This window comes from Frieseomelitta varia, unplaced genomic scaffold (assembly GCF_011392965.1).
Source record: "Frieseomelitta varia isolate USP_RPSP 00005682 unplaced genomic scaffold, Fvar_1.2 scaffold_365, whole genome shotgun sequence".
Lineage (NCBI taxonomy): Eukaryota > Metazoa > Arthropoda > Insecta > Hymenoptera > Apidae > Frieseomelitta > Frieseomelitta varia.
The window spans coordinates 226,933-239,784 of record NW_025110107.1 but is presented as its reverse complement, the minus strand read 5'-3'; the positions used below and the strand labels follow the sequence as shown (position 1 = coordinate 239,784).

The 12,852-nt window shown below is 38.1% G+C and overlaps 1 protein-coding gene across 4 annotated transcripts in view; it reads left to right on the top strand.

Moving 5' to 3' along the window:
• Positions 1-270: 270 nt before the first annotated feature.
• LOC122530938 (allatostatin-A receptor-like) overlaps positions 271-12,852 on the top strand; it is a 29,269-nt gene continuing 16,687 nt past the window's right edge. The window contains exons 1-5 of one of the 4 annotated variants that reach the window (XR_006307143.1): positions 271-601; positions 3,189-3,947; positions 4,769-4,898; positions 7,606-7,872; positions 9,602-9,850. Coding sequence is in view for 3 of the 4 variants with exons in the window: in XM_043658373.1 (XP_043514308.1) it covers positions 3,514-3,947; positions 4,769-4,898; positions 7,606-7,872; positions 9,602-9,850 (1,080 nt within the window). In the remaining variant the exon portion in view is untranslated. Of the gene's footprint in view, positions 602-2,428; positions 2,564-3,188; positions 3,948-4,768; positions 4,899-7,605; positions 7,873-9,601; positions 9,851-12,852 lie in introns of those variants that run through there. The other 3 variants (XM_043658376.1, XM_043658373.1, XM_043658375.1) reach the window with 3 other exon arrangements.

The following is a 12,852-nucleotide window of genomic DNA, read 5'->3' as shown; positions in this document are numbered from 1 at the left end:
TGGAATCAACTCTAGTCTCAAAATGCCTAAAATTTACAAATACTTTTCATTTCCTACGAAGAATTCAATTCAAACAACAAATTCTAATTACATTCTCTAGAAAGTTGCCATTTCTTCGTGACGAGTATGCTCACTCACAGTCAAGAGGTTAAAAGATTACTTAGTCGTACTCACGTATACTTCTCGATATTTCCCAACTGCTTAATTATTTCCACTCAATTCCAGCGTTATGTGAGAGAGAAAAAACAGAAAGAAAACGATCGATCGATCGACGAGGATTTTCAAAAAAAAAAAAAAAAAAAAAAAAAATTACGATAGAGTATCGAAATTCCGAAGATAGATTTGCAAATGATAGAATATTAAGTTCGAGTTTCGCGTGTTTTCGAGTGTTTTCATCCGCTGTACATCATGACACCGGAAGCGGAGGTGCGTCAACGATATTTACCAGGGACGTGCTTGGCAAACGAGTGTTGCAGCAATTAGCAGCCGTTGGACGACCAATCATGAATCGATCTATCTGCATCGGTTACGCCTTATCACCGTTAATCCGATAAAAGGAAGGGCGGACGATCGTTAAACCCTGTCGATATTGGCGCGCGAGGTAATTAAATGAAGATTGTCGTAAATTTGATCAATAGCCGGACGTGGTTGCTTGCAACAACGTCCTGTCCTACGCGAAACCACGTGTTGTATCGGGCAATCTTTCTGGCATTCGAGAGCGCGCGAAAGTTCTTCTACGTGAAAATTATTATCACGTCCGCCGTCGTATTCAACTGCGAGACTTCAATGCGGTTTCAATGGAAATTCTTCCTTTATCTTCGATTTTTCGTTCTTCAACAAATTGGAGCAACGGTGTAGAAAGCGCGAGAGAGGAGAAAATGCATTGTAAGGAGAACGTATTGCGCCATAATAATGTACAAACTGGAGAACGAAAGTTTCATTGTGCTCTATGCAATTTATTATAATTATTTGCAAAAAATACATAGTTTGTAATACTTTTTTTTCGAAAACTACACGGTTAGTTTGCTCGGAGAAATAATTTTTCTTTACCACCTGACGTTATTTTATAGCACTTTTTTTGTTTGAAATACTGCCATAAAGAGAGAGAGAGAGAGAGAGAGAGAGAGAATAATTTAGCGGACGATAAAGTGGCTGGATAAATTAAAAATTTTGATTCTTCGAAAGTGTAGCGAACAAGTTGATAACCGAAGCGCCGTAATCTTTTTATATACGTGCTTCAAAGCGTGGAAATAAAGCCTGTATCTCGAATGATAAAAGCTGTAACTCATATGAAATTTCATTTAGCCGGTCGAACAATGGAACTCCTTTTGAACACGATTATTAATTTGCTGTGTTTAATTAACTGCATACAATGGCGCGATATTGTTTAATCGACAATCATATACGATCGTACGTGGCTTTTAATCTTTAATTACCCGTAGTATATGCATTCAATTTCTATGAGGCAAATTTGAAACATGCCAAACTGGAATGACCATGTATTAAAATTCCATTGTTGTCGAACGTAAATATCAATTATGCAATATTCGACACGAAGACGACATTTATTTGACGACAATTCTATATTTTTCTTATCCTTCTCGTCCGATTAGAATCTGTCGTAAATTTCCCTTTAGAACGCTTTGAAACACTTAACCTCCCTGCTTTGGTCTAACGATATTTCGAATATCCACTTACGTCGAATTTGTATTATTTATATTTGCATAAGTGAGAACGAGGGTTATATAGAGCACTCTTTCAACCGTGTCGGAGTCACAAAAGAAAGGATCGCACGTACTCTTAACGTGACCTGAATTTCGATAAGGCACTGTTACTAGTCAAACACGACTCAAAACGGGTCAATTTTTATTATGTCTTCTCTCTCTCTTTCCCCCTTTTTTTCTTCTTCCTTTTTTTTCTAACATTTTCAATTGTCGAATCGAAGAATTAAAATCGAATAGTTATCGCTCTTGAAAGAACTCATAAAATATATATATATATATATATATACACATATATATCGCCGAAAAGATACAAGAGTTCAATAGTCTTGGTTGCTTCGTAATTTGTAATTCGCGCAACGATTGTATTTTCAGTGTATGTTATTGAAAAATTAGCGCCCGATTGCGGAGATCGAGTTACTCCCCTTAGCAACCCTCTTTAGCCGCGACTGCTGCTGGCAACTGTTCTTAAATAATTCAATACGGACGTGACAGACGACGAGTAATTTCATTCGGATAAGAAGGGAATTTTCTTTAAAGTCCAGATGCTTCTTCCGACCGAATTAAACCGCGATTATCTTCTCAGAAATGACTTCTCGTCGTTGCCGAACGATGATTTCGTATTGTTAATCGCAGCACATTGTGCTGTACTTGTTGTGTTTGAGAAAAAAATCTAATTTCAGTCCGCCTAATGGTCCTATTTTTAGAGCCGGAGGGAAACCCGGTGCCCCGGCGCGCCAGTCAGAGAAATCCGAATTTAAAATCCGAATCAAAATGCCTCGTTCCACGGGACGGGAAGTTAGTCTGGATAATTGAAGCTTCGCGTGTCCGGATCGTCGGAGGTGCTGTTTAGCCGCTCGGAGCAATCGCGTACGATTTGATTGTGCAACTGAAATCGCATTGCGATTTATTTTTACTCGAATCAGTAGACGTCTCTGGAATTTCCTCTTGCTCGCGGGGGAAACTCGGCGAATTGTTCTTCTTCTTCTTCTATTTTTCTTTAATGTTGCATCGACAGCGAGGTCATTAGCGACGACGGTGCCATTAGATATGTGTGTAGTAGTTTATGTTTTTTGAGATATTTTAATACTCTTTGTATGTCATTTTGAGAAGTCAGGTTTATGTTTGCGTTGATTCCGTATTTTTCTGTCTTTGGATTTCTGTGGTGTGGCATTCGTGCAGTATGTGGATTATTGTTAGTGGATGGTTATTGCAATGAGTGCAGGTGGGTGGTGTAGTTTTTTTTTGAGTTTGTGTTCATGTGTCAGCTTGGTATGAACGGTTCTTAGGCGTGAGATAATTATTCCTTCTTTCCTGTTGGTAAGGTTTGGTGTTATTTGCGAATTGTTATTTGCCAGCGTTTGTGACAATGTGAACGAGATAATGATAACGATCGTATTACAAATTAAAAACACTTTGGTGCGTTAGACAGCCAGTTAGTTACATTGAACGTTGATTCCTTTTCAGATCGACGGCTGGTGAAAAGGAAATCGTTGCACCTCGGCGCACAAGTCGCGACGAACTTTTTGGGAAATTAACATGCCAGACACGTGACATCGAACGAATAGCTTTTGTATTGTACAATATTCGAGAACGAATTCTAGAGATACGGCGCACGAAGATTTTTAACTGCTATATTTACTATATGTACGTTTGTGATACGCAACTTTATGCCAAGAATGAAGCTGAAGCATCGGAGGAAATTGAATTGAAACACGTCGAAACGAATGTTCGCGATTAGAAACTGTGAGAGGAACGTTCCGAGTTTTTAAACGATCTCTGGTGGTTACGCATGATGCTTCAAGAGATGGAGATCGCTTTCGACAGAATGGTCAAAAATTTTACAAACACCTCGCACAACAACGAAACCCAGCGATTCATCGACGATTTCGATTATAGCTTCGATCGGCAACAAGTGGAGAAAATAGTGGTGGTCGTGGTGCCGATATTTTTTGGCATGATCGGTATACTCGGGCTCGTTGGGAATTCACTGGTCGTCATCGTGGTCGCCGCGAATCCCGGCATGAGATCGACCACCAACATCCTGATTATCAATCTGGCCGTGGCGGACCTATTGTTCGTCATTTTTTGTATACCATTCACCGCCACTGATTTCGTGCTACCGTTCTGGCCGTTTGGCAACTTTTGGTGCAAGATGGTTCAGTATCTCATCATCGTCACTGCCTACGCCAGTGTTTACACTTTAGTCCTCATGAGCCTCGACAGGTGAGTAAGTTGAAAAATTCTGAGAAAAGGAAAGAGACAATTTTTTTCATTCAAGTGGAAAAATTGAGAGAAGAAAGAATGATGAATGAAAATTATAGTCGCAACTCTCAAAATAACAAAAATTCTTGCGATAGCATAGAAATATAAAATCTACTTGGTCGTGCACATGATTTGATACAAATATTCGGAGGATGATTTTGTGACACATATTGGTCCGTAAATATCGACTGCTGTATTTCCATTTCGAGTGTACATGCAGACTACACTATGTGTCACGTGCGACATGTCTAGAGACGTCATACGTGCAAAAGAATCTCGACTTTCCTCTCGGAATGTACGAGGAATACGTTCGTTTTCTATTTCTCACGAGTGGTTTTTTGCGAGTTACGTTGCGCGATCAGATTTCTGAAATTTTTCAATTTCAATTTCAGCTCGTCTCCTGCGCTACGAATTGCATTTTCGTGGTTTCCAATGATCGTAAAATAAATGTGAATCGAATAATTTCTACGATCGACGGTTTTACTTAAATTGAGATTGACTCAGAGTCAAAAGAAAAAAAAAGAAAAAATTTTGTTTATTTAAACAAAGTAGCAAACAAAGCTATGCAAATTTGTTACAATTTCGCTTCGCACGATTCAATTCACGTAGAATCCACCGATAGATCGCGTAATTCGACTCGTTGGCTTTCGTCCAAGTCAGTTAGCGCATTGATTCGCTTTAGCGTATTACGTGGAAGACATTCTGAGAGATTTACACCAATTGTTAATAAATTCGATCGATGTGTTCATGACGGCGTGACACTTGCATCTCGATTGTTACAGATACTTGGCAGTGGTTCATCCCATTTCCTCGATGTCGTGGAGAACCGAGAACCACGCAATCATCGCCATCTGCATCGCCTGGGCGTTGATTTTCGCGATATCAACTCCTGCATTCTTCGTCCACGGCGAGGTAAATCATTTACAATTTATCTCTCGCATATAAATCTTATATAAACCATAATATCGCTAACAGTGTCCGTATTAATCGTGCACAATTATCGAACATTGAAATTGGAAATACAGTATGATATTCACTTCGTTTTGTTAATTGTCGAAACACGGAAAATTTTATTACGTGATGGTGACCTCTTTTACTTCATTTCGGTTAATTCGTTGTCGATTGCACGAACACCGTTCAATAACCAGATTTCGATGTCATAGTGCGTTCAAATCCGGTTGTTTGTCCGCCATTATAAAATGGATACGATAGTACAGGTCTTTCATTCGGTATTTAGCGGATCAATTTAACTCGAAAGAGGTCGAAAGAGCTGGGGGAAAAAAAGAGAAGTGGCAGGATTAAAATTTACGAGAAGGTAGATTAATCCTTTTCAAACAATAATCCGGCAATGGTATTGGAAAATTGAAGTGATTGGAAGGAGAGTTCGCCGATGCCCCCGATCTATTCGGTAATTTCTTTCCGAGTGTTCTTCTCCGGATAAATTCTTCTAATTAATTTCCGATGAAACGAACGCAATCGCCTGACAACTTGTAATCATATAACAGAACGTTTTACCCTCCGTGGGTATGAAATATTCTTTCGCGAATATTTACGCTTTTCTCGATCTGATTCAGCGAATGATCTGTGTTTTTCATATTGTCCGATACTTTACTTTTTAATCGTATTTCATTCGTGGTTGGAACGTACAACATATCAATAACATTGCATGTTATTTGAATGACATGATAAGGTGTGGATTTATGGGAAATTGGAAGTTGCAAAAATTTTCAAACCAATTTTTTTTTTTATACTTTATATTATTATTTACACGCAGTATTATATAATACACATAAAATATATCAAAATACCTAAGTATCCAAGATCGAATATATAATGGATGAAACAAATTTTTTTTACATTGTATTTCATTATAATCGCAAAGGTTACGTTGTGTTTCTATAATTGTAATTGTTGAAAATATTTTTAGATTCCGCCATGAGCGATGATCCTGTATACGCGTATTCGTGTCATCTTGATTGTGCAAATCTCTGTGCAAATTTCTCCAAACACGCAGCTCGTTATTATCGCGCGTTATGCGATTTTACGCGACTCTACGGAAATGGGGGGAAATGATCATTCTCCTATACGAGTTCGATGATTATAGCTCCACCGCGTTTTAGGTTTATGACGCGTGTGACGCATGCCGTTTCGACGTGGTGGTGAATTGCGAATCACAATGCGTCTCTCGTGCACGATTCAAATTTTCGATCGGATGACGATTTGTCCACCGTGTTAATTAGAATAATTATCTTGCCGTAAAACAATTAAATCGCCCTTTACAATAATAATTACCGATTGTCCTCCCTTCTTTTGTAATTGTATATTATATTTCCGCAATTTGTTTCAATATACTGCATCATTCATAGCCAGCATCTACAGTGAAATAATTATACATAGCAGACGTTGACATTCTAAGTTCTAAGTGACAACTTGTTACATAGAATTCCACACTGCGCATTATATTACATAGTGCACGCACGTTTCGAACATAGTCCCTATCACATAGAGGTAGGATTTAAATGCATTGCATTAACCCTTTGATCGTTAAATATTCCGCGCATGAACGTTTCCCATAGCCACGGACTATAGACGATAGGCGATGGCACTGGTCATTGCTTTGAGTGAGATCTATTATACACGCGTATGTTATAACTATTACTATTACTCGTTACTAAAAATAATCTTTAGTTTCATTGAAAGAAAACGTTCTTTCGACTTCTTTGGATTCCAAATTTCAAAAGGAAAATTTGCGTCGTTTTTTTTATGCCGGCACGATAGGCCTTGTCTATACCGATATCATAATCGCCACACGTTTTAGCGCATTTGAAAGGTTAAAAGCAATTTGCTCACCACAGCGGCGAGAGTATGTCACGTAGAATTCCCAAATTCTGCACCTCATACGACCCGACTATTTGTCCGTGCAAAAAATAAATAAAATATTCAAATAATAAATAAATAAATAAAATATTAAAAGAAGTTTAGTTATAAATTTGTTATAAATTCTTAATATATGAATAAATAAAAAAATATATTATGTTATATATAATTATAAGTGTAAAAGATATATATTATAAATGTTATAAATTATAAATTTAAAAGATATTACCCAACCGTATTCAAAAAATTGACGCCATCCCCTCTCTTAGAATAACGAATTCATCAAAATAATGATAGTATTATTAGTATCAAAAGTTTCATTTCATATTTACAACACACATGTGAATATCATTCGACCGATTTATTTACATTCTTAGGATGTGTATGAATATATTTTGATCAGTCTAATTTAATTATTCAAAGTGGAACGTTGCGAAGATGAAATTATGTCAGTTCTTATATTCATGATTGCGAAAACAGGTTTTCCAATTTTCTACAAAGTTACTTACTATTCAATTATTCATATAGATTGTGAGTTATTATTGACTATGAATCGAAAGATATTATTAACAGGTTGTTCAACTGTTTCATATGTTAGCCGCAATAAAAACTTACACAACCACTAAATGTCATTTAATAATTCATAATTATAAGGTTAAATTACCGTGTTTCGTACACTTCGTTTTATATTACGCGACCACGGCCAATAATTGCTCTCTCGCATATTGCGGACTCGCCTCAGTTTCAGGACATGGACGACTCATCGTCGGAGAATCTGACGGCCTGCCGGATCTTGCCGCAGTACAATTGGCCGTTGTTCCAGATGTCGTTCTTCCTGATGAGCTATCTGCTGCCGCTGATGCTGATATGCTTCTTTTACATTTGCATGCTCATCAGGCTCTGGCGCACGGACCGCGTCAGCGCCGAAAGCCGCCGCGGAAGGAAACGAGTCACCAGGCTGGTCTTCGTCGTCGTTGGCGTCTTCGCCTTCTGTTGGTGCCCTATACAGGTCAGTGTCACGTGATTTCTTTTATAGAGTTTGTGAGATTTTGTCTCGTCAGCGTTCGATATTTGTCTACAGATGCTTGTGACATTTTGTCATTAATTTCGCCACTGACCGATCGTAATTTTAATCGGTCAATTTAAATCCATTTACAGGTATTTTACTTATTTGCGAGTATGTTGCTTGAAAATATTTACGGCTTGACGAGATCAAAGGGTATCGCTGTTTTCTCTACCGCGTGACTCGTCTCGGATGTCAATCGGCAAACGGGTTGTTCAGAGAATCGAACGCGAGGTTCGTTCATTTCACACGATGGAATTTCGCCGGAAAGAATTGATGTGCGTTACCGGCAAAATGTAATTAACTGATGTACTAATGGAGATAGAAAATAAATCGTGGATGGACATTGGTCGCGGCGAAATTCGGCGATTCGACGTGGCTATTTTTACCTTTAATGAGTTTTGAGTCTGATTGGTGAACGAACCTGCCGTTGTGAGATTTCGTTGAATTTGACAGAAACTATTTCACTTTGTTCAAATTTGTTTGTCGAAACGTGAACGAAAAAAATGGGAAAGAAACGAAGTGGTTATAAAAAAATAATTACAGTTCAAATATGTCTGTCGGTTCTTTCTTTTTTTTTTTTTTTTTGTCATAGCGCCGCGTACGAAAATTGAAAATAAGGGAGGAAAAAATTCCATCAGAGTTATAAAAACACATTTAGCCGTGCACAGCTTTACATCGGCAAAATTTGCGTTTGGAATGCAATGATTTTTCGTTTACTTTCTTGTTTCGTAGCGATTGTTCTACGTATATCTCACGACTCTGCAACCACTATATCCATGAAAACTATGTTTATGTTTCGCTGAAAAATGTCCTTTCTCGAAAATGTGTTTGTCAAAACGTAACAGGAATTTGTCGATACGTTGTAGTTGTTAAAACAAATGGAACGTTTATTCATCAAATGAAAAAATATTGTTTTCGTAGAATGTACAAGTGTGCCCTGTTGATTGCAATTTACTTAGCCGATGAATTGACATCGCGTGAAATCATCGGTGACAGAAATTTACAAACAGAACGTTTATAACAATTTTTTTTTCAATTCCTACTTGCCAAAATGTAGGATGGGCCAAAAGTTTTTTTCCCCATCTATTTCTTTTTTTTTTTTTTTTTTTTTTTAACGAAACATCAAAATGCAAGGAAAGAACTAATTTTATTAATTTTAAATTAGATTTAAGTTCAAACATAATTTTTTCATCATGTTTTGAAAATTTCTTGTCCAGTAAATACAAAAGATATGTAATAAAAGAAATTACGGATTTATTTTACGATAGAAAGTGATTTTTGATCCACCCTATAATGTATATTTCATGTTATATTTAACGTTTGTTTCCGTGACGGTAGTTTAGGCGGGGCACGAAATCAACGAGTTGAAATTCGCTCAAAAAGTTGATAAGTTATTATTATCGTTCATTTTGGAACTTTTAGCGAAATAAGCTGTTGCTGGAATTACTTTTTGCCCTGGCAAAAAATAATTGCCCGGAAATTCCCACTGTAAGGCAGATTTTCCGTCGAATTTTCGCGAAAGGTTTCACCCGTTTATTCCGAGCATATTCAATCTGAAATAAACTAACTGAGAACTTTGTTTTGCCTATATTGAGAGTGTTTTTGCTTTAGTCTATTTCAAATATGCGGAGATTATAATAATGTTTTTTCTTTCATGTGTCCTTTGAAAAAGGTGATCCTGGTGACGAAATCGTTGGACGTGTACCCATTGACATCAGCGACGATAATGGTGCAGATAGCGAGTCATATTCTGGCGTACACCAACAGCTGCGTCAATCCTATTCTTTACGCTTTCCTCAGTGACAGCTTTCGAAAGGCTTTTCGGAAAATTATTTACTGCAGACCCCGACCAGATCAAAACAGACAACTGGGACCATTGACGAAAACCACGAGAGCTGCCAGCACCGGTGACATCCTTTAGGTGAGCAAGCATTCTTCTTCCGACATTAATCATTCCTACGCTCTTTCTTTTCTCTTAGCTTTTGAATTTCAACTTTTCAGTATTGATTAAAAAATAAGAACTGTTTGCTGCAGCTGTTTGAGCATTTTTAAATGTACAAGTACATTCAAAAATTAGAGAGTTCTATACTTATAAAAAGAAAATAATATAGTACATATAGTGTATAAAAAAAGTATACTATAGTATAATGTAGAAGTATAGAAATATACTATATAATATACATAATATACGTAGTATAAAAGTATAAAAATATATTATAGTTAATTCTATATGCTTGTTTGTTCTTGATAGATTTTTAAACATGCAAGTACATTCAAAAATTAGCGTTTTATACTTACAAAAAAAATATAATATATAATAAAGTATAGTAAAATATAGTAAAATATTGTATAAATAATGTATATAGTATAATATAGTATAACATAGAAGTGTAAAAATAAACTATAGTTAATTCTATACGCTTTTCTTGATAAAAGTTTTAGTTCTCGGACAGAGTGACAATCAAATTTCAATATTTTCAATTTTCTTTTGCAATTACAAAGTATTCAATAATTGTATGCATATGTGTGTGTGTGTGTGTGTGGGCGCGCGTGTAGTAGGATCATCATTTATAGAAATCTGTTCAACGAATAAAACTATAGTCCAACTATAGTCCAAGTTGGATCTTGAACTCCTGAGCAAACATCCGTCGATTTTGAACATCCTCTCGTTCTCACGTTTTTTCTCGTTTAAAATTCCACGATAGAATTAATTACTTCGTAGGTAATTAACTCTTCATAATGGCCGGGGAGAGTGAAACGCATCCTTTGCCTTAGACGCTTCTCGACCTTCCGGGAAAACCTTCCTTTGTTTTACGGACAAGCCAGGGGCTTTGAAAACACATTTTCTTCTTCTTCCTTTTTCCTTTCTTTTTTTTTTTCTCTCGTCTCTCTTCGCTTCTTTAGGCGCTACTTGTATCGCTGTAGGTGTAGATCTTCAGACCTTGAATATGCAAGGCCGCCGGCTCTCACCCAATTACGCTGGCCTCGCATCCAATTTCCCCATCTATTTTATCAAAAATATACTTTCTCTGGAAGATGAAATGAGCGATTGAAACGTTACGATCACGAAAGTTTATCACGTGCATGCTAAAGTACACCGCAAACATTTTTGCTCGGATATCCGTAAAAATATGCATCGGCAGACTTCGCTTTCTTTCTGTCCTGTCTTGCCCCTCATTCTTGCACTTGTTCCGCGGCAGAAGGAAATCTACGAGTAAAAATACTCGCGCTCTTCCTCAGGGAACTTGGAGTAAAAATATTCACGCTCTCGTTCCACGTGTCAATCGACGAATAAATCTTTCTTTCATCGAGAGAATTTCTTGCCTAATGTCGATCCCCGTGAAAGATTCCTCGCATAGTTGTTAGTAACTTTCAGCTTGACCACCGTCGGGACTTGGTAAAACGCGACAACAGCTTTGTTTCACTCTCTCCTCGCCAAGAGAAATAAACCCGAACGACTTGCCTCGTCCCCTTCTTCTTCTTCTTCTTCTTCTTTTTCTTTTTTTTTTTTTTCACTTAACTCTAGTCGCGCTCGTTCGCGTACAATCTTCATTCCTTAGTGATACTGCGCGACGTAACTTACATCGTAGAAGCCTGGAGGCTGCGAGAGAGAGTGTAGGTATCAGACGGTAAATCAGAGGAGCGTGCGCAACGTTCACGGGAGCGAACAGCTCCCGGTGGTTTTGCGGAATAAGGGTAGGACAGACAGGAGGACGAAACTGGGAATTGGCTGTGGCGTTAACATCCCCCAACGACGTGAACGTTCGGTGGAACGACGGGTCTTCTTATTCGACAAACAACTTCTTCGCTGTTATATTCATTTACGTCATGCCTTTGTTACTCGCCTCTTACCTCTTACCTTATCAGAGTTGATCTCGCGTGTCTTCCTGGCGTCGGTTGAATACCTAGACTCATCATCGTGTGATTTTCACAGCGAGAGAAAATTGGACCGTGCAAAATACTTTAATTCCGCAATTGATTAATTCGAAGTTGCAGAGTTCTTCCTATATTTAGTTCCTCGAGAAGCGCGTAGTTCCCTCGGGGGAAGTGTACTGGACGTCCGCGCTATCGATCTCAGCTTTTTCAAATTAAGGAGACCAGGGAGGGACTTTGTTTTCCATTGGACCGCGGGACGATCATTTATGGGGTATCTGACTTTCGTCAAAGGAGGAAGATATGCTAAATTCCCGCCGACTTAATTAATCTCTGAGAGGAGATACTGGGAACGTGTTCCACGTACTGATAGGGCAGCGAAGGTGAAGAGGAAAATAACCGTCCGTGTTTGACGAGAAATCCCTCACGACGAAGTTCACAGAAAAAGAGATTCATTATCAAGTTTCAAGCCACGGCCCACGGTTTTTCCCTCTCGTTAATTAGATAGAATAATAATAAGCTTCGAGCAAGGACGCTTCAAACTTCTTCTTCTTCTTCTTCTTCTTTGAAATTGGTTTAATTCGCGACTTTTAAAGCGTTCTTGTTTTTTTTTTTTTTTTTTTTTTAAATAGACGTGGCGTTTTACGCGACGAGAGCTGCAGAAGCAAAGCTCGCGAAACGTATCCGTATTATATCAGATAAGAGTATGTAAAATCGGAAATGGGGGAGATTGTGCCTTCCGAGAGATTTCACACGGTGGAGAGATACACGTTTCTCTCCTTTTCTTCCCGCATCCGGTAAAAAACGTCCTTAAGCAGAAAATTCTCAAATATTTGTACCGCGCGGTTGCAGATAACCAGGTGGGTGGAGACTCGTCGGGCGCGAAGTGGAAATGGAAAGGCTGGAAAATCAGATCGCGATTTGCCAAAGCGGCCAGGAAGGAACGAGCCTCGGCCATAAATCAGGATGAGCACAGCCACTCGGAATTAGATTCCGCTTGGAAAATGTGTAAACTGATAGGTGATTATTTTAAAGCGGCGAATTACGTCT